Source organism: Heliangelus exortis, chromosome 16 (genome assembly GCF_036169615.1).
Source record: "Heliangelus exortis chromosome 16, bHelExo1.hap1, whole genome shotgun sequence".
NCBI classification, from domain to species: domain Eukaryota; kingdom Metazoa; phylum Chordata; class Aves; order Apodiformes; family Trochilidae; genus Heliangelus; species Heliangelus exortis.
The window spans coordinates 1,905,947-1,924,441 of NC_092437.1; the positions used below are offsets into that span (position 1 = coordinate 1,905,947).

Consider the following 18,495-nt stretch of genomic DNA (forward strand, 5'->3'; position numbering starts at 1 on the left):
CCGCCCACCCGCCCTCTGCCCGCGTGCTGCCTCACGGCTGCTGCGGGGCCGCCTCAGGACCGAGAGGAACCGAGGGCAGGGGCGGAACCGGGACCGGGAGCGGGGCCGGGACAGGGGCCGGGGTCAGTCCCAGTCCCAGTCCCAGTCCCAGTCCCAGTCCCGGGGTGTGGTTTCCCCACGGCCGTGCCTCTCAGCTCAGCTCAGGCAGGAGCAGCCACGCTCCTCTGCAGCTCAGCCCTCAGACGCTCCCTTTTCTCGGGCTGGGTTTACCGAATCAGAACCGCGCATTCACACGGACACAGATCGATCATTAGACAGCGATCAAGTGGTGATCAGTTGACGTGGATCCCCTTTCTTCCCCCCCACATGAAAATCTAAAGGTTCTGAGTCTTCCCAATACAAGCGGCACATGAGATATGCTCAGAAAACAAATACATGCTCTTTATTTTTTGAAAAAAGATTGTACAAAAACCCGCGAGTCTTTTAACATTAAAAAAAATCCTTTACCTAAAAAAATAGCACCAGGGAGAGTTAGAATCCTGTAAAGAAGTTATTACAGAGACCTTTCAGAAATCCACCTCTCCTTACCTTTGTTACAGAAACATAATACAAGGCAGCTCTGACAGGGTAAAATAATTCACAGAACACTTGTCAACTACAACTAACGGCAAGTGAGCTTAATGCCAAGACAATCTGCATTCCTCTTTTAACTTTGTTTACTTTCCCCAACTCCTTGTAGTTTTTCCCCACTCCTCCCTTCTCTTTATTTCTATTTTGCTCAGATAGGAAAGGATGTGAGAACTGGAGTATGAAAGGAGGAGGGGAGGGGATGTGTTAGGAAGAATAAAATCATCCTCGGATCCTGAGGCAGAGGCCATCACCCCACGTTGGGCTCCAGGGCTGGTGACAAAGGTGCCACTTGTCCTCTGAGTGCTCTCAGACCCCCATCTACAGTTTCCTTAACCAGAGGCACGCAGCTGGAACCTGCCCGACATGAGGATGAGAAACCTCCGAGCAGGATCAGGGGAAAAAGCCTTTAAACTGCACCAGCTCTTCCCTTCCTGCCCATTCGCAAGAGCATCCTTGCGTTGGAGACTGGGAAGATGGGGCAGAGAGCTGCAGACACACAGATCCCCACCAAGAAAAGTGGAAAATGGGAGACTGCCTCCACCAGGGAGGCTGCGAGGGGGGTACCAGGGGGTCCCCATGTGTCAGAGGTAGAAGGAGCCAGGAGGGCAGCTCATGCTTCCCACCGGTGCTGCCCAACAATCCGTGAGACAGCCTGGCACTGGGAAAGGGGCTGACCCATGGCTGGCTCCAAAAAGGCACCCAAGGGCTCTGCCAGACCCCAGTGATGGGTTGTAGTGAACAGAGGTAGGGGAGGACAGAGGGACAATGTCATGAGTTGTCTCAGTGCATTGAAATGTGCATTGGAGTCGAAGGATCCCTGGGAAGGGCAGCCCCATGGCTTTGGGAAAGATGGGGGAGGCAGAGGGGGGCTCAGCCACGTGCTCCCACACCTCCCCAGATGCTGACCACGGGAACAGCGTGCCCAGGGCTTCACAGACAGGAGATCATCATTCCAGCAAAGACAAAGAGAGCAGAGGAGAGCAATCAGAAACGAGCAGGAGCTCCTGGCTTGGGGGGTGCAGCCCCAGGAGCCCCCCAGGACAGAAGCTCCAGCAGCATCCCCAGCCCTGAGCCACAGGGATGGGTGTGCAGGGAAGGAGAGGGACGCCCAGCACCTCCCCCAGAGCTGCACCAGGAGCCAGCAGGGACCAGTGGTGGGACTGTCCCTACAAGGGACCCCCTCACCACAGCCACCACTGCCAAGGCTGGTGACATCCCCTGTGACACCGGGGGACGTCCCACTGCGCTGCCCTTCCTGCTCACACCATTTTTATCAGGGAAATGAATGCTCAGGAGAACTTTGTGGACACTGGAGCCCAAATCCTCCGTGCTCTGGTGACTGTGGAAGCTTCTGAAGCACTCAGCAGGATTTTTGAAATGTAAGGAAAAAAGCTTTAGATGCTTTAGAAAGGAAGTAGTGAGTATTTGTAAACTACAGCCAAACATACAAAACAGTATTTCTTTAGTTCTAGCTAGAAAAGTAACTCTATCACCTCACAGTTCAGTTTCAGCTACATTCAGGTCTAGGAATCTCCACATTCTTATGTAATGCCTTAAAGCAGCAATAGACGTTAAAAAAAAAAATTAGAAGTTTATAAAAAAAGTCACAAAAATAAAAAAATATTTGGTTTCTGTATCCTGCATGTTCAGTGTATGTAACCTGACCAGGGGCCTTTCTTTACACCTGCTGCTACAGTTTTGAGGATTTTTGGCAGTTGCTTCAAGAGAGGTTTTGTTTGTTTAGCAGGAATCTGCTGTAGTTCAAGTTTGTCTGCAGCACCCCAGCAGCTGCCCCCACACTCACTGCTCAGCAAGCGCCGACTTCCCAGCTCTGGGCTCACAGGAATATTCAGTGCTCTGGAGGAGAGCTTCCCATCTCATCAGTTATGCACAGAGCTGCCCTAATTACAGCTCTCGTGTCCGTAATTTCCTACCTATCACTGCCATCAGTCCCTTTAGAGAAAAGTTACCCTGCCAGGTTCTTTGGTTCAAGACGTTTCCCGGGGGCACGGGGAGGGAAGGTGCCGCGGCAGAGTCTGGCAGCTGTGCCCGTCCCTCTCCCACCACCACGGTGCAGCTCTGCACCTTTACCAGAGAGACGAGGGGCACCCCGACTGCTATTCACAGGCAAAGTAATCCTTGAGAGGGGAGAAGAGGTGCCGGATGACGGGGACACTCCAGGACCTCTCCAGCAGCTTCCGACGAGCCCCGCGACCCACGCTGGAGACATCCGTGCAGTGGAGGGGGAAACCAAAGATCCTGTGGGGCAGGAGGGGAGGGCATCAGGTCTGGTGGCTCTGGGCAACACATCACCCTCTGAGGAACTACTGAATCATCAATAAACTCATCAATAGCCAGCTCCTGCCTGCTCTGGCACTTGGCACCCCAGAGCATCTCCTCCCGGGGCAGAGACCTTTCCCCAGTGCTCTCTGCTCCTTTTCCTGGCAGCACTTCTGGAGGAGCCCTGTGCCCCTGCCACCCCTGCAGGCACCACCCTGGACACGTCCTGGAGACAGCTCAGAGTCATCCGAGGCACAGCCCTGGTGCTTCCTCCTCCTCCCAGTCAGATGGAAGCTCAAGTGCAGCAGGGGAGGACAGAGCCCAGGGAACTGCTGTTTTACCTTCAAACCCCCACCTGCCTCTAGCTCAGCTTTCATTGCTTTGAACTCCAACAAGTACTGGCAATTTAAATATAAACATGTAAAAATATTTAAACCCAGTCTGTGCTCACTGGCTGAGGGTCTGGCTGTGCACACACTCCAGGTTTTGTTGCTGTTAAGTATTTGGTGTGCAGGACTGCTAGTCACTGGATTTTATTCTGCTCCCAAGTCCTTCTGTAGCATTTTGCCATGAACTCGGGGTACCAGCAGGCAAACCCCAGCAGAGGGGCAGCCCAGGTCTGAAACAAAGAGCACAGCAGCACCCCCACACTACACACCCCCCCAGGAGCCCTGGTGCAGGGCCACTGCTGGGCTTTTCCCAGTCTCATTGCTGCTCACTAACGAGCCCATAATTGTCTGCACATCCACTACCCCAGGGAGGCTGCACCAAACCCAGGGAGCTGCAGCTTTTGGGCTCCTGGGGGCTGGGCTTAGGGACAAGGAAGGGAGAAGAACCAAAGAAACACCATGAAACAAAAACAAAACGACAGCCAGAGATTCCAAGAGCCCAGGGGAGGACTGATTACCTGTTCATCCCCGGGAGGTTGCCCCAGAAGTAGCGAGCACGGTGGGCAGCTGATATCTTGATAGCATCGACCATGACGGGGTTACACTGCAGGCCAGGAGAGGGGGGAAGGAGAAGTGAAAGGAGGTGTGGGCTCAGCCCTTCTCCAGTGCCCTGCAGGGATTTCAGCAAATCCTCCCCAAGGAGGCAGCCCCAGCACACCCTTGTTCCACACCAGAGCACAGTCTGGTGGCTACCTGGGCTCCCACACCACAGCCATGGCCAGCAGCTAATTGAAGAAATAATAGATGCTGCTCTGAACAGATTTTTCTGCAAGGATGGCAAAAACCTTCCCCCAGAGAAGCAGAGCTCGGGTTAATGTGCTGGAAGCCAGAGGCAATCCACAGCCAAGACTGAAAACTTGATTCCTGGTGTAGGCAGGAGGTCTTCCAGCATCAGGACCACAAAAAAAACAGTCAGACCATCACTGCCTCAGCACACCTTGCACAGCTCTGTAAGTGAATCCTAATCCAACGTTCTGCCCCGGGCAGGCAGCAATCCCTACCTCCAGAAACCGAGAAATGTCCCTCTTGTCATTGACCCTCATGGCCACCACGTTCTCAAACATCCAGAAGAAGGGACGCTCCTCCCCTGCCTTGGGACGGGCATAGTTGAGCAGGTGGTAAAATTCAAAGAAGAGCCTTCCACTGCCTTCTGCAAGAGACAGAGCTGTGGCTGGGACCAGGGGCACAGGGACACGGGGCCAGGGGCCTGGCTGCCCTCCCCACCATGGGACATGGGACAGCCTGTGCTCTGCAGGTGCCACCCCACGGGCTGTAGCTCAGAGGGCAGAGTGGGTCTGAGCTGCTTCCATGGGCTTTCAGGTGGCTCCAGAGCCCAGGAACACCCCGGGGTACCCATCTCTGCAGAACCTTACCATACAGTGCCTTCCTGGCCGGGTTGGCAATGGAGAGGTCATCACAGGGGCTTCCACCAATCACCAGGTCAAAGGGACCCCACTCCTCGATCTAGAGCCAAGAGACAGACTCAGTTAAGGAGTCTCATCCTTACAGGGGATCCCACAGGGGATGAGACCCAGGAGGCCAGAGCAGCACGTTCCCAGCCCTCCTGCAGAAACGTGCTCACGTTTCTCTTGGTTATGTTCCTGACATCATGCACATAGGTGATGTTGCCCTCGTGCCGCATGGTGCCCACAGCAATGGGGTCTTCACAGATCTCTGAGGCAATGTACTTCTCCACTTGGATGCCCAAGTCCTTCAGCACCATGTACCCTGCCAAGGGACACAGGTCTGAGGTCCCACTGCTCTCTTTGGTGTCCCGGTCTCCTTCCTCAGCACCGGTGCTCGATGTGGCCTCTTTAGCTTGTCCTAGGTGGGTGCAGTCAAACAGAACTTCTGGATGAGCAAACTAGAGTTTTGACCCATTTCCTCCAAACAGGTTTGCTCCCAGAAAACAGAACTCGCGAGCTGAGTGAACTGAGTCAAACCAGTTGCCCTCAGGCACTTCTCCACCTGGGGCCAGGTGACCAGCCAGGTCCCACAGCTCTTGCTTCTCAGTGAAACGAGTGAGACAGCACTCAGTGCTGCAAGAACCTCTGTGAGCAACATTCCCTCATCCTCCCCCATCCCTCCCTTTACATCCTGGTCCAGCCCTACCCTTATCCCCTTCTGATGGGGATCCCCTGGCCCTTTAACCTTTTCTCCCCACCAAGCTTTCAGAGACAGGTTTGGGGCCATGAACACAACGTTCCCCAACCCCCAAGAGGGTCAGTTCCTCACCTGTTGCTATGCCATCAAGTAAAGAGAGCACCCGAATGGGTCTCCTATCTGCTGGTGGGACCATTGGGTAGATTTTGGGTTCAGCCTGCAATGGAAGGACAGCAGTGAAGCTCGGGCAGTGCCACCACCTCTGCCCTCAGGGGAATATCTGGGAGGCCAAGAGCTCAGCAGCCTCCCAGAGGGTGGGTGAGGGAGTCCAAGGCAGAGCACTGATGGATTTGGAGTCAGCCCTCTCCCCCACAGCCCACCCCCAGGCTCTCCTGCCTACAGCCCTTACGTATTCCTGTCCCTTGTCACTGGTGAAGAAGTCCTGCAGACGGGTGTCCCAGTCCTGCCGGCGCTGCAGCACCCCGTAGCTGCCCTGGGGCTGGCACATGTAGCAGTTCCAGGGCTCCTGCTCCTTTGCCTTGGCCGATGTCCCTCTCCCCACCAGCACCTCCAGACACTCCACGCAGAAGCACCTGCCCAAACCACACCACCTCGTGCCTGACACCTCCAGAATCCCCCCTGGGTCACCCCGCTGTCTTTGGAGTCTCCCCTGAAAGCACTGGAGCCCCCACCCCCTGTGAAGTGTGTGTTAAAGGGTTGTCTTTCCAGATCACCACCATTCTGATTTGTCCCTGCAGCGTGCTGGGTTTGGGGGCTGCTACCACAACCTGGTGGCCCAGGCATGGGTAAAGCTCCTGCCAACCTCCCCAGAGCTGCTCAGCAGGGACTGGGGACCATGCTGGGGACCACCCAGGACCCTACCCAGGCTCACGCACAACCTGGGTCCCTGCAGCTCCCCAGGAGCTCTGCTGGGAGCTTGGCCAGAGGAGTGGAGATGGGGACACGTGGGGCCCACCTGCAGCAGCTGGCATTGCTGCAGAGCAGCAGCTCCTTCCCTTCACAGCAGACAGTGCAGTAGGACTGGTACCCATCCTCATCATACATGTAGAAGAGCTCCAGGAATCTATCCTGGCAAAAGGACAGCCAGGAGGAGGGAAGGACAGAGGATCAGGATCCGTGCTCAGAGAGTGCACAGAACACACAGCTCCTCTGCATCCCACACTGAGAGCTGGGAGAGGAACATCCTCCTCAGTGCTTCAGGGGAGGGAACATGCTGAGGGACAGCCCCATGGTGGTCACCCCTCCCAACCCCTCCCATCCCATCCCATCCCCTCCCATCCCATCCCATCCCATCCCATCCCATCCCATCCCATCCCATCCCATCCCATCCCATCCCATCCCAGCAGCAGGATGGACCCTGCACCCCAAGCTGCATCCCAGCTGGGCAGCACTTACCCTGCAGGTCTGGCAGAGCCCCCCCTGGAAGAGTGGGTGGAAGGTGGCCGGGTTCCTCCTCCCGCAGGACAAGCAGCTCTCTGGGGGACAGGGAGAGCTGGCTCAGCCCCAGGCAGGGCACAAGCTGCCCCCACAGCACCCTGACCCCCATGGGGAACCCCCAGCTCTGCCCACCCACACCAGCCCCACACCTTTCCCACCAGAGACAGGGCAACCCCTTACCTTCCAGACTGCCACTGTTGTTTGTAACTTCAGAAACCATTTGCTCTTTATTAAAAAAAGAAAAACAAAAACTTATCACTCCGTATGAAACAGATGAAGGCACTTGACTTAGAGACACCTCACACCTGGCATTCAAATTGCTGCAGCTTTGCTGAGTGCTGCACGGGGAGGGCAGGCCATGGGCATGAGAAAGGTTGGTGCAAAACTCATGTCCTTTGCTGGAGAAACCCGAGCTGGAGCTCAAAGGAGCCCCACACAGACCATTTCCAAGATGAGTGGCTAAAGGAGCCCATCCAGCTTGTGCAGCCACCTTTGCTGCTGGGTTTGCTGGTGTCTTGTGAAGCACAAGTGAGCAACAGGCACCATAAAAGCTTTTGCCTTTTCCAACCAAGCTCAGGGCCCTCGGGAAGAGCTGAGCCCTTTCCCAGAGAGGTTTCCTGCTGCTCTTCAGGATGCAGAGCCCAGGCTGTGCTGTGGGTTACCTCGGGTCTGGTCCTCCTCCACTCGCTGCTCCTTCCCACTGCTGTTGAGGTTGGTCTTCAGCCTCTTGGTGCGGGGACACTGCTCGAGGGACAGCACCTCCTCTGTCCCATTCCTCAGGACCCCGTTCTCTGCAAGGCAAAAGCTCCCTGGGGACAAGCTCCTGGGGAACATCATCTGCCCAGCCCCGCCAGGTTTTCCCCCTCTCCCCATCCAAAAGCAGAGCCCCCAACACCACCCCAGGTGCCTACACACAGCTGGAGGCTCAGCCAGCTCATGGATTTCCAGAGGCAATGGCTGGGGAGAAGCTTTTTGCAGTGCTGCTGTGGAGAGCCCCAGCCAGGAGCCCGGGGCCACCTGGAGACGTGCCAGCCCTGGTCCCTGCCAGCCCAGGCCACCCCTCACCTGAGGCTTTGGGGGGCCGCAGCCCCTTGAGACCCAGGGGTTTGAAGCCTGTGAGTGCCCAATCGATCATGGGCTTGAGCTGCTCCTCCAGGGACTCCCTGGGGGTGGCTGCAAACGTCTTCCCCGACCTGCTCCGGGCAACCTGAGGGAGAGGAGGGACAGCACGGGTCAGGGTGACATGGGGAGCAGCCTGACTGCAGCATGCACAGCACAGACACCTCCCGGGGACGTGTCCTGGTCCCCTCCCATCACACGGAGGAGTCCCCAGCTTGGTGTCCCCAGCTCGGTGTCCCCAGCTTGGTGGCAGTTGCTGGATTCCAGCACTAGGTGTGCCCAGGGCCATATCTGTCCTACACCAGCCCAGAGAGGGGACAGCCCAGCCCCAGCTCTCACCCAGACACTGCTCCTGGAGCAGAGAGACCTGGAGCAGCAGGAGTTACTCCTGAATCCCCCGGGATAAGCAGAGTTTGGACCCATGGCTGCACTTGGAAACAGTCCCAGCAGAGAAAGGAGGGGTTTGCTACAGACATCTGTCCTCATTGCCCCAGCAGATGGGGGAAATGATTAATTCTGGAGGCTGGCAGGAGCTCCCTCCACTGCTCTCTCTCAAGGTGACTCGCAGGCATCACCCAGGGATGCAGAGCCCAGCACCCCGCAGGGCAGAGCTGGCACAGCCACCTCCCACACTCCCCAGCTCTGGGCAGTCGTCCCTCTGCCCACCCAGGGCATCTCCTCCTGCCCCAGCAAAGCTTTTCCTTGCCCAGCTCCCCTGCAGCAGCCACCCCGAGCACAGGGCACCTCTGCCCCCCTCCCACCACCCCTGCAGCCCCAGCTCTGCCCCGTGGTTACCTCCAGGGCATGGTATATGGCTCGGCGGTAGGAAACCAGCTTATTAAATGTTGAAGAGTTGAAATGCTGCCTAAAGGCCATCAATCCCACCAGCTTGTCTGCAGAAACCTGCGAGAGAGTGACAACAGTTCACCAGCAGGCACGGGGATGCCTTGTCCCCAACGCCCCAGCCCGGCAGTTCCCAGCTCAGCTGGGGCTTTGTGCAGGCAGGGAGGCAGCTCAGCCCTGGCTTTGCAGAGAGCAGGAGGAGCAGAGAGGGAGGAGAGCAGAGGCAGCAGCATCACCAGAGACCAGGGCGGGCGTTTTGCACCCTCTGCTGGTGCAGCATTCCCACCAGCACAGCCCAGTACAGCCCAGCCTGGCACAGCCCAGCCCAGCCCAGTACAGCCCAGCCCAGCCCAGTACAGCCCAGCCCAGTACAGCCCAGTACAGCACAGCCCAGCCCAGCCCAGCCCGGCCCGGCACGGCCCAGCCCGGCACAGCCTGGCACGGCCTGGCCTGGCACAGCCTGGCCTGGCACGGCACAGCCCACCCCCCCTGCCTGCAGCCCAGGGGTGGCTGAGGGGTGAGAGGGGTCCCAGGGGTGAGAGGGCATCCAGGAGGCATCACATCCCTCCAGGAGGGCACCATCCCTCACCAGGCAGGAAGCAATGGGGACAGCTCTGGACACCAGGGCTTGGACACAACCCCATGAAGGGGCTGGGCAGGTGTCCCCATTGCATGATCCTGTCCCCAGCCCGGGTGGGTGTCACTGTGTGCAGACACCAGAGCCACAGGAGCGTGCCACAGCCTGACCACACCAACAGGGCAGTCCCTGCCCGAGGAGGCTGCAGCTGGGCACTCACACACAGCCCAGGGGCAGCCCCAGGAACGGGACGGGTGGCAGGAACGTGCAGGGAGGGGGAGCTGGGTGCAGGCAGGGGCAGGCAGCAGACTTACCTCGGAGAACTTCCCATCTCCAAACCACTGCACCCACCGCATCCCCGACACTGCCTGGCGCTTGGCCGTGGCTCGGTACGAGACGACGATCGCCGGCCACCAGGAGAAGCCTTTGATCTTTCCCCAGACAAGCTCCCCAATTCCAAACTCCTTCCCATCCTGAAAGCAAAAGAGGACAACCGAGACCAGCCAAGAGCCCAAACTCCACGTTTTATCCAAGCAGCCCCGCAGGGAGCCCTGGAGCAGGGGGGGAACAGACGCGTGTCCCTTGCTGGGGACAAATTTGCACCTCACATCCCTCAGTAACATGGCAGAACCATCCCTGGCAGTGCTGGCTGCCAGCCCAGCCCCGTGCAGGAGCTCCGTGAGCTCTGTGCTGAGCAGCCCTGTGCTGAGCAGCCCCGTGCTGAGCCCCGGGCTGGTACCCTGCCTGCTCCATCCTGCTCAGCCCCCCCGGCTCAGCGCCCCGTGCGTGCCCACTCCTGCTCAGCCCTCCCAGGGTCTGCAAGCACAGGGAGGGGAGCCCTAACCCCTGCCCTCCCAGCAGCTCTGGTGGCCACGGGAGGGCTCGCAGCAGCCCCAGGGGACAGGGGGCAGCAGACGAGGCTCTTCTGATCTCCTCGCCCATCACAGCCACGTGTACCCGGGAGCTCTTGGCTCACCCCAGGATGCTGCTGAGCCCTGAGGCAGAGCCAGGCAGGGAGGACTTTGTGTGGAGGTCACTCCTGGGCCCCTTTCATGGGGCTCACAGCTCAGCTCCTCTGGCTGCACCCCAGGGAGGGGACACCCACCCTCCTCTTGTTCCCACGGGGGAGAGCAGGGAACAGGGCAGAGAAGAGCTGGGAATTTTGGTGTGACCATGCCAAGGGCCTCCAGCAGGCAGACTGGTGGGGTCAGGTCAGCAGAGCTGTGCCCAGGGAGCCACTTCTGCCTGCCCAGCTCCTTCCCAGCTTTGTTCTGCAATTAGGCACCTAATTATGCAGCAAGATTCGATTGCCCAATTCCCCACAAGTCTGGGGCCCTGCCCTGATGCCCGCAGGCATGGAATCAGACTGCTCTGCAGCTCCAGCACCTCCAGACTCTCCAGCATCCCCCAGAAACATTTTCTGCACATGCAACTGCCTGTCCCAGCAGGGCTCAGCTGCCAGCCCGGCGTGTGCCACGCGTGACCTGGGGGCTCTGGGAGGTTCTGCAGCCCGGGGGGGAAGGGGCTCTGTGGGTTTGGTGCCCCCCATGCTGTGTCCCCAGAGCAGCACCCACTGCCCCACACACAGCAGGAAGGGCAGGGAGGGAGGGGGAAGGAAAAGCTGCAGTGAGGTTTCCCAAAGCCAGGGTCACCCCCACCTGCACCAGGATCCCAGTGCAGGAGCAGAGTTTGGCCCCTCCATACCTGGTACTCCAGCAACCCCACGTCTCTGCTCTCTGTCTCCTCGGCTGTCCCCAGCTCGGTGGAGCCATTCTGTCCCTCCTGGGAGCTGGAGAGTGTGCTGCTGCTGCGGGACGAGTCCTGGGAGTCCTCCTCTGTCAGGTCGATGGTCACAGGGACAGAGGTGGCCGAGCGACGCTTGGAGCTCTGTGCAGGGAGGGAGAGGGGCAGGGGGAGTGGGAATGACCCCACAGCCAGGAACGGAGGGGATTTCCCAGGATCGGGGTGTCCCAGGGAGCTCTGCTTGGCTTTTACTCACAGGACATGCAGAAAGCACTGCACCCTCTGCACTCTTCCTTTTTCCCCTCCCCAGATCACCCCAGAGCACTCAAACATCCACTTCATAGCAAGGGCTACACACACCCACTTCACAGGGGAAACTGAGGCACCGAGAGGCTGAAGCCCCTTAGCCAGGGCACAGGAGCCCCAGGGAAGCCCCTGGAAAAGCCTGGCAGCCCTGCAGCCCCTCACCCGCAGGGGAGTTGGCAGCTCCCTGAGAGTCTCCACGCTTCTGGTGTCCTTGATCCTCATCTCGTGCCGGGTCTGCCCTGCCTGGAAGATGAGGCGGACGGGGGGCTTCTGCCTGAGGCTGCTCTCCCACCCTGCACTGCCCCGAGGCCTCACCTGCAACCAGAACAGAGCTGCTGTGGCACACGGGGACAGGGACAGCCCATTCCCATGCCAACCCCCTTGGTGTAACCATGCACTTGGCAGCATCTCTGCCGGGCAGACCAGCCAGGATCAGGAGCACCCATGAGTGCAGCTCCCAGCACCCTGCACTGGGTCAGCCACTTGTGTCTCCAGCAGGGATGTGCATCCCGAGGGGAGACCTTCTGGACAAATCCCTGGGAGGGGGCTGGAGCCAGGGTGGTTGGGGTGGTCTTTTCTCCCAAGGAATGAGCAATGGGACAAGAGGAACCGGCCTTAAGTTCCCCAGGAGAGGTTCAGATTGGAGCTTGGGAACAATTTCTCCCTGGAAAGGGTGCCCAGGGCAGGGCTGGAGTCCCCATCATCCCTGGAGGGGTTTCAGAGCCCTGGAGATGTGGTACTGAGGGACACGGGGCAGTGGTGGCCTGGGCAGTGATGGACTGGATGACCCAAAAGCCTTTCCCAACTAGAACAATATGATGATTTTACTTAATATTCTGTCCCCTCCCTCCTCACAACTGCAGCCACAGCAGTGAGACCGAGACCAGCAGGAGCCCATGGTGTCTGGGGCACAGCACCCAGCACACACGTGTGGGTGCTCTCACACACGTGTGGGTGCTCCCTGCAGCACCCAGCCCTGCAGAGGCACCCAGGGCAGCTCTTCCCCTGTGGTTTCAGCAGCCACAGTTTACAAACAGTCTGACCCAGGCATGTTTCCTGCATCCGGTACAACCAAGTTTCAAATTGAAAAGAATTTTGCAAGAGCCCCAGACAAAACTGAGTGGGAAAGCAGAATTTTCAGCCCAGTTGGATTTATGGCTCTTTTCTTTTGGATGCTGCTTCATCACAGGCAGATCTCCAATCTTGAGGTTTTATTTCAAAGTCAAAACAATAAAGCTAGAAGGCAAAAATGCTTCCAGACCCTGGAGGTTTGTCAACCTAGTCAACAAAAGGAGGGGGAGAGAAACTGGGATTTAGCTCCAAAGCAGCTAAAAACAGGCCACCCCGAGAGTGGGAGACACGAGATGCTGTGCTGCACCAGCACAGCCAAGACTGGTTAAACAAAGTGCCAGCACAATGTAGTGGACATCACTGCATCCCACACCATGCCCTCCTGCTGCTGCTGGCATCGTGTCAATCAAGAATTTAACCCAAAACCAAGTATTATGCTTTTCAATGAGAATTGCATCTGCACTGGGCTGATCCCCCTGCACAGAGCGTGGCAGCTGCTCCGAGGGGAATGAGGGAGGGTCCTGGCAGGAGCTGCCCCCCCAGACAGCCCCTGGGCAGCAAGGTCTTACAGCAGCCTCGGTGAGAACTCACCTCCTGTGTCCCAGAGAGATTCAGTGGCCAGGACAGCTCCTCCCTGGAGAGGTCTCCCGTGCTGACCCTCTTGTTGTTCTTCAGGGTCGGCAGCCCCAGCCCCCCAGCACCTGTGCAGGGACACAGCAGAGCAGACTCAGCCCCATGAACCCCCCAAACCTCCAGCCCTGACTGCTCTGAGCAGCAGGCTGGGATTTGAAGAGACCAAAACCTCTGCTTGGAGAAATGTGTCTGAGAGCAGAAGACAAGTGGTGTCCCCAAAGGTCTCTGCAGCAGTCCCAATGGCACCAGCAGCCCCAAACCCATCACCTGCCCCAAGCCCAGGAGGGACTGATGGCCAGTGTGGGGTTCCTTCTCATGCCCCTTTGTTTCCTGAAAGCTCCGAGGCAGGAGGAAACCACATGCCCACTATTCAGAGCTTTCCACCCTTTATTTCCAGCAGGACCTCGTGAACCCATGAGTTCTCCCAGAGCACTCCTCTGGGAGATGCCCCAGCACCAAGGGGCAGAGCCAGCCCCCAGTGTGACACCTGTGTCCTAAACGCCCCCTAAACTCTGGCCTGGATGTGCTGCTGGATGCCAGAGGGACCCTGACCCCAGCCCCCTCCCTGGCCCTGCACATCCCTACTCCCCCTGGGCATAGCACAGCTCACCTGGAGCACTTGCTTTCCCATTTGTCTCCAAAATGAGGTTGGGGGAGTCGTTAGTGGGGTCGGTGCAGTCCCCGTTGATGAGGATCAGCTCTGCCCTGCAGTCTGCCTCATCCTGATCGTGGCTCTTGTCCTTCTTCATGGCTGCCTGTGGAAGCCAGAGTGGGAGAGAAATTTAGCCATGCAGAAAGCCCCAGGAAGGCAAAGCAGGCAGCATCAGCTCTTCAAGCCAGCCACAACTTCCCATGGCCTTGGCAGAGGGGTCTGACTGCAGACACATCTGGAGGGTACCAGGAGCTAAGGGGCACCTGGACAAAACTGCCCCACAGATGTGGTGACCCTGAAGACCCACCAGCCCCAGTGACTGGGGGTCCCAGATGAAACCTGCTGGTGCTTAGGGAAGCCCCAGGGCTTTTCTCCAGGGCTGTGCCCACTGTCCATACACCATGGAGTGCTCCTGGGCTCGGTTCTGCCCAGCCCAGGCTGGATCCACAGGAGCAGAGAGCCTGTCCGGAGGGAGCTGCAATTCCAGCCAGCCCAGAGAAACCCAGGGACATCCCATCCCATCCCATCCCATCCCATCCCACCCCACACCCAGGCACTCTGCTCCAGCTGCCCAGCTGGGGTGGGCTGTTACAGGACACAGCAGACACCGGGCCCTGGGGGACAAAGTCCTGGCAGCCACAGCAGAGTTCATCTCCCCCAAGAGGAGAAAACTCCTCCTGCCCCCAGCTGCAGTCCCCCCACCCCAGGGCAAAGGGGGAGCAGGGAGCTGTGTCTGCAGAGCCCACCCACCACCACCCCAGGGGCTGGGGACAGCCAGGGACAGCAGCCCCCCCACTCTGGTGTCCCCCAGAGGTGGGACACAGCTCGCCTGTGCCCAGCTGCCTCTGCCTTCCCTCGGGTGCCCTCCTGGGATCCTGTTTTCAGGGGGAAGCTCCCAGGCTCTCCCAGTGACTCCGGGTATGACGCTAAGGAAGCTGCCTCATTGCTGGGCTATGGGTCTGTGCTGCAACTTGCCCCTTCACCAGCACACTCATTTCAGGAGCACGTAATTCAGCTCGACAAGCTCAAAGAGCAAACAGGGCTCTGCTCACCTAAGGCCCCTGTTAGGAATCAAAAGCAACCCCCCCAGCCCCAAAGAGACCCCGGGCTCCAGCCCTGCTGCCCCCTCCCCAGTGCTCCTGCTCAGCATCGCCTCCGACTGCTTCTCCAACAATTGAAATTTCTGCTTCAGGATCATCTGTCAGCACCTCTGACAAACAAAGACCAGCCGGGGTCGGATGTTTCGGGTTCCGAGGGCAGCGTTAAAATCCTGGGAACATCCAAAGCTGAAGGAAAGCAGGTGTCCAGCACCCACCTCCAGAGGCAGAGCCCCCTGGGTACATGTCCTACCTTCCCCTGCAGACACATCACCTCAACAAAGGGAGGAGAAGGAGAGGAATAGCACCAGAGGGAGACTAAAGCTGCATAAACCCCTACAGCTGTGTGCAGAAATCCCACTGCTGCAGCACATCTGCTCCACAACAATTCCTGGGAGCTGCCCAGACTCGCTGTGCTGCCCCTGGCTGCCCCCCGGCCAGTCCTGGATGCTGTGGGATGCAGCAACACGCCCCAGTGCAGCACAGCTGGGTCAGCAGCTCCTCCAGGGTCTGCTCCCCCTCCCCAGCATGGGATGCAGCTGAGCAGCAGCAGTCACAGCCAGCAGCAGCAGCACTCCCACGAGAAACAGCAAAGCTTGCTCTAAAAATGGTGAATTGCACTTGGGAATCCACCCAGGGAGGTGGGAAAGGATCCACTGCTCTCCTGGCACGAGAGGAACCCGGAGGAGGGGCTGGGGACAGGGGGACAGGGCAGCATGAGGCTGCTAGGAACCAGGGAGGACAGGAACAGGCACAGACACCTCAAAACCCGTGCACCCTCAAAACCCTGCAGAGGACCCTCGTTCAGTCCTTTGTCAGGGGCCCGTGGGGAGCAAGCAGTGCAAACACCAGAGCACTCACACTGCTGCTCCCTGCACTTCTCCAGCTGCACTGCCCGAGATCCCTCCAGGACATCCCATCCCCATCCTGACACTCAATTGGGGCAGGGACCACCACACCAGGGCCTGCATGGCAAAGCCAGGTAAAGCCTTGATGCCCCAAAAACCAACCCTGAGGCAGTGGGGCTGCAGTGCCCATCCCTGCTCCGATTGCTGGTGCTTCTTGCACCAAGAAACGAAGCCCCAGGCCCGACATGATCCTGCCTGCTGGGAAGGGCTGCCCGGCCCATCACCCCAACACTCCAAACATTCTGCTGCTGGAGCCACCATCCCTCCCAGCCTCACCACCTCCTGCTCAGGAGGAAGGCTCAGCTCTTTGTCCTCGCCTCCCCTCGCAGAAGCACACACCAACATGTGCACTCGGGGCATTATGAAAATAATAAGAAACAGAGCACTCCCCTCACATGTTCGGTCTCACAGGGGAGGAGGAGAAAACCAGCACCGCAGTGTTTGCATTGCTTAAATGTACTGCACACACCGAGGCTGGCTCTACAGCCCCACGCTTCCAACGAGAACCCACGAGAACCCGGGGAATAAAACCACGCAGAATCCCCGCTCTGATGCTGGAAGCCCCGAGGGCACCGGCGCTGCCGGCGGCCCCCGCACTGCCTGGTGCCCGGGAGATGCCCTGCAGCGATACCCCACCGAGACAATGAACCCAACGACTCCGGAGCCCGCCCTAGTTTTGCAATACCAGTTTCTTTAAGGTTTGCCAAACTGGTTAAAGACCATGCCACAATTTTAACTGCTTAGAGACACTCCCGGTCCCTGCCCTGCTCTCTGGTTGCTCCGGTTGCCCCGGGGCAGGCAGAGGGGCTGCGCTCACCTGCTGGGCAGTGCCCCGCTGCCCCCGGGGCCGGGGCTGCTCCCCCAGCCCTGGTTTCAATTTTCCTTCTTGAGAAAACAGAGCGGGCCCCTTATCAGGTGCGTTTCCCGGTAGGTGGAGATTGCAGGGGAGACCAGCGGACTTTGCCTCCAGACAGGGGCATGCATATCAAAAGAGGCTGGAGGGAAGCGTTTTACATGATGGCTGGGATGGCAGCCATCACCCAAGCCCTGTTTGAATAACAAAAAGAAATAAAGGACCCCAATGGCCAGGGCTGATGCCTCCAGCCCAGGCTCTGGGCTATCTATGCGCACACAAATGGCCTTTAACTCCCCCTAAACGGAACATTTCCCTCTAATCCTGGGGAAAAAAAAAAAAAAAAAAAAAAAAAGAGTTGCTGGGTTGGCAGTTCAGTAAGAAAGGGAGCCCATTTTGGCAGATCTGCTCATTAAGAGGGGCAGGCTCTCTGCTCCCCCCTCCCCTGCCCGTTTCCTGTGCCTGGCCCCTCTCCGCGCTCCGGCACTTCCCTCCATTTTCCCCCCGTTTCCTCTCCTGCCCCGCTCCGCTCCCCCCCGGCCACCAGGGCAGCCCTCTGCGGCCACCCCCGGGGTTCAGCTCCTCGCCCGCTGCCTTTCAGCAAAGCTCGGTTGAAAGAAAAGAAACAAAAAACAAACCGGCCCCTCCTCTCCCAGTGAAGACCAGGCCTGAGAAGTCTCCTGGGCAGCCACCATCACAGCCAGCCGCTGCTCCAGCCGCTCTAGGCTCTTTACCATGCTCATCTCGGTCCCGTCCCGCTGAGCTGAGCCCCGATGGCTCTCCCGAGCCCCCTGCCCAGGGACGTGCCCGGGGGGAGCGGGCGCCAGGGCCGGTGCTGCCTGCGGGCAGGGCTGGGGGCTGCAGGGGCTCCGCCGTCCCGCTCAGCGGCACCAGGTCCCGCGTCCCGACCCGTCACTGCTTCATCTTCCCCCTGCACAAGAGGAAAAAGCAATGACAATGACACCTCACTGCCCCCATCTCCCCCTGCCTGGCCCTGGACAGATGGACACAAGTCTAAACCCTCCCCAGAGCCAGGGAATGGCACACTCTGGCTCATTCATCCTCATTTCATTAGAAATTAAGAAACTGCAGACTGAGACTGAGGAGACAAGTCCTGCTGTGGGGTTTGAGCCCCCTCCCCCGGCTTCTTTAGACGGGAAGGTGTGTGCAGCATCCGCAGGACCAGTGCTGGGTGCCCACCCGCTGCTCCCCCCCACCCCGGACTCTGCAACTTGTGTCCCACCTTGGGGCCACCCTGGAGTTTGTTTCTCTTTCTCTGATGTTCTCCCTCCACCGGAGCTGAGCAGAAAGATGCGGGCAGGGCTCCCGCCTCTCGGTACCTGCCTGCTGAGCGAGCCCCGGCTCCAGCCGCCCCCTTCCCTCCGGCCCCAGCCCCGTGGACACTTCACACGCCCGAGGCGCCAGCCGGGATTTGTTTTCCTGCGAACAGAGCAAAACCCAAGATGAACTGACAGATCCGTGACCTGAGAACCGAAAACAAAGGTGCTGGGCCCCCGGCAGAGCTGCTACCGCATCCCGGGCTCCCGGAAGGCCTCCCCGTGCCCCCGTGCCCCCCTGCCTGGGGGCGGTGCTGCCCGGGGCCCGCCGAGGTACAGGCAGGGCAGCCCCGGCCCTCCCCGACTCCTCCGCCCCCCTCCAGCCCCGCACCTATCACTTGCCATTCCCCGACGGGGACCCAAGGCCCCGGGGGGGTGCGGTGCTACCGCCGTGGCCGCGCGTTCTGCCCCGCATCCCATGCCTGTCCCGGCCATC

The 18,495-nt window shown here is 59.0% G+C and overlaps 1 protein-coding gene across 1 annotated transcript; it reads right to left on the bottom strand.

The window, feature by feature from the left end:
- Positions 1–2,029: 2,029 nt before the first annotated feature.
- On the bottom strand, positions 2,030–17,651 carry DNMT3B (DNA methyltransferase 3 beta). Its single transcript, XM_071759905.1, has 19 exons — positions 17,361–17,651; positions 13,823–13,967; positions 13,171–13,280; positions 11,671–11,823; positions 11,164–11,346; positions 9,774–9,932; positions 8,835–8,942; positions 7,986–8,127; positions 7,583–7,711; positions 7,101–7,145; positions 6,879–6,958; positions 6,439–6,551; positions 5,872–6,055; positions 5,595–5,679; positions 4,942–5,183; positions 4,733–4,823; positions 4,361–4,509; positions 3,818–3,903; positions 2,030–2,889 (listed from the first exon to the last, which is right to left on the bottom strand). Exons 1-19 carry the CDS (start codon positions 17,463–17,465, stop codon positions 2,748–2,750), a joined length of 2,451 nt encoding a protein of 816 aa, XP_071616006.1. The 5' UTR covers positions 17,466–17,651; the 3' UTR covers positions 2,030–2,747.
- Between the last annotated feature and the right edge of the window lie 844 nt (positions 17,652–18,495).

Bases quoted from the DNA above. Each gene is read 5' to 3' on its own strand.
- DNMT3B (XM_071759905.1), bottom strand. From the start codon at position 17,465: ATGAGCATGGTAAAGAGCCTAGAGCGGCTGGAGCAGCGGCTGGCTGTG. The intron at 9,933-11,163 runs GTATGGAGGGGC...TTTTGCTTTCAG, and splicing joins TGGGGTTGCTGGAGTACCAG to GATGGGAAGGAGTTTGGAAT. The intron at 7,712-7,985 runs GTGAGGGGTGGC...TTTGCCTTGCAG, and splicing joins GCGGCCCCCCAAAGCCTCAG to AGAACGGGGTCCTGAGGAAT.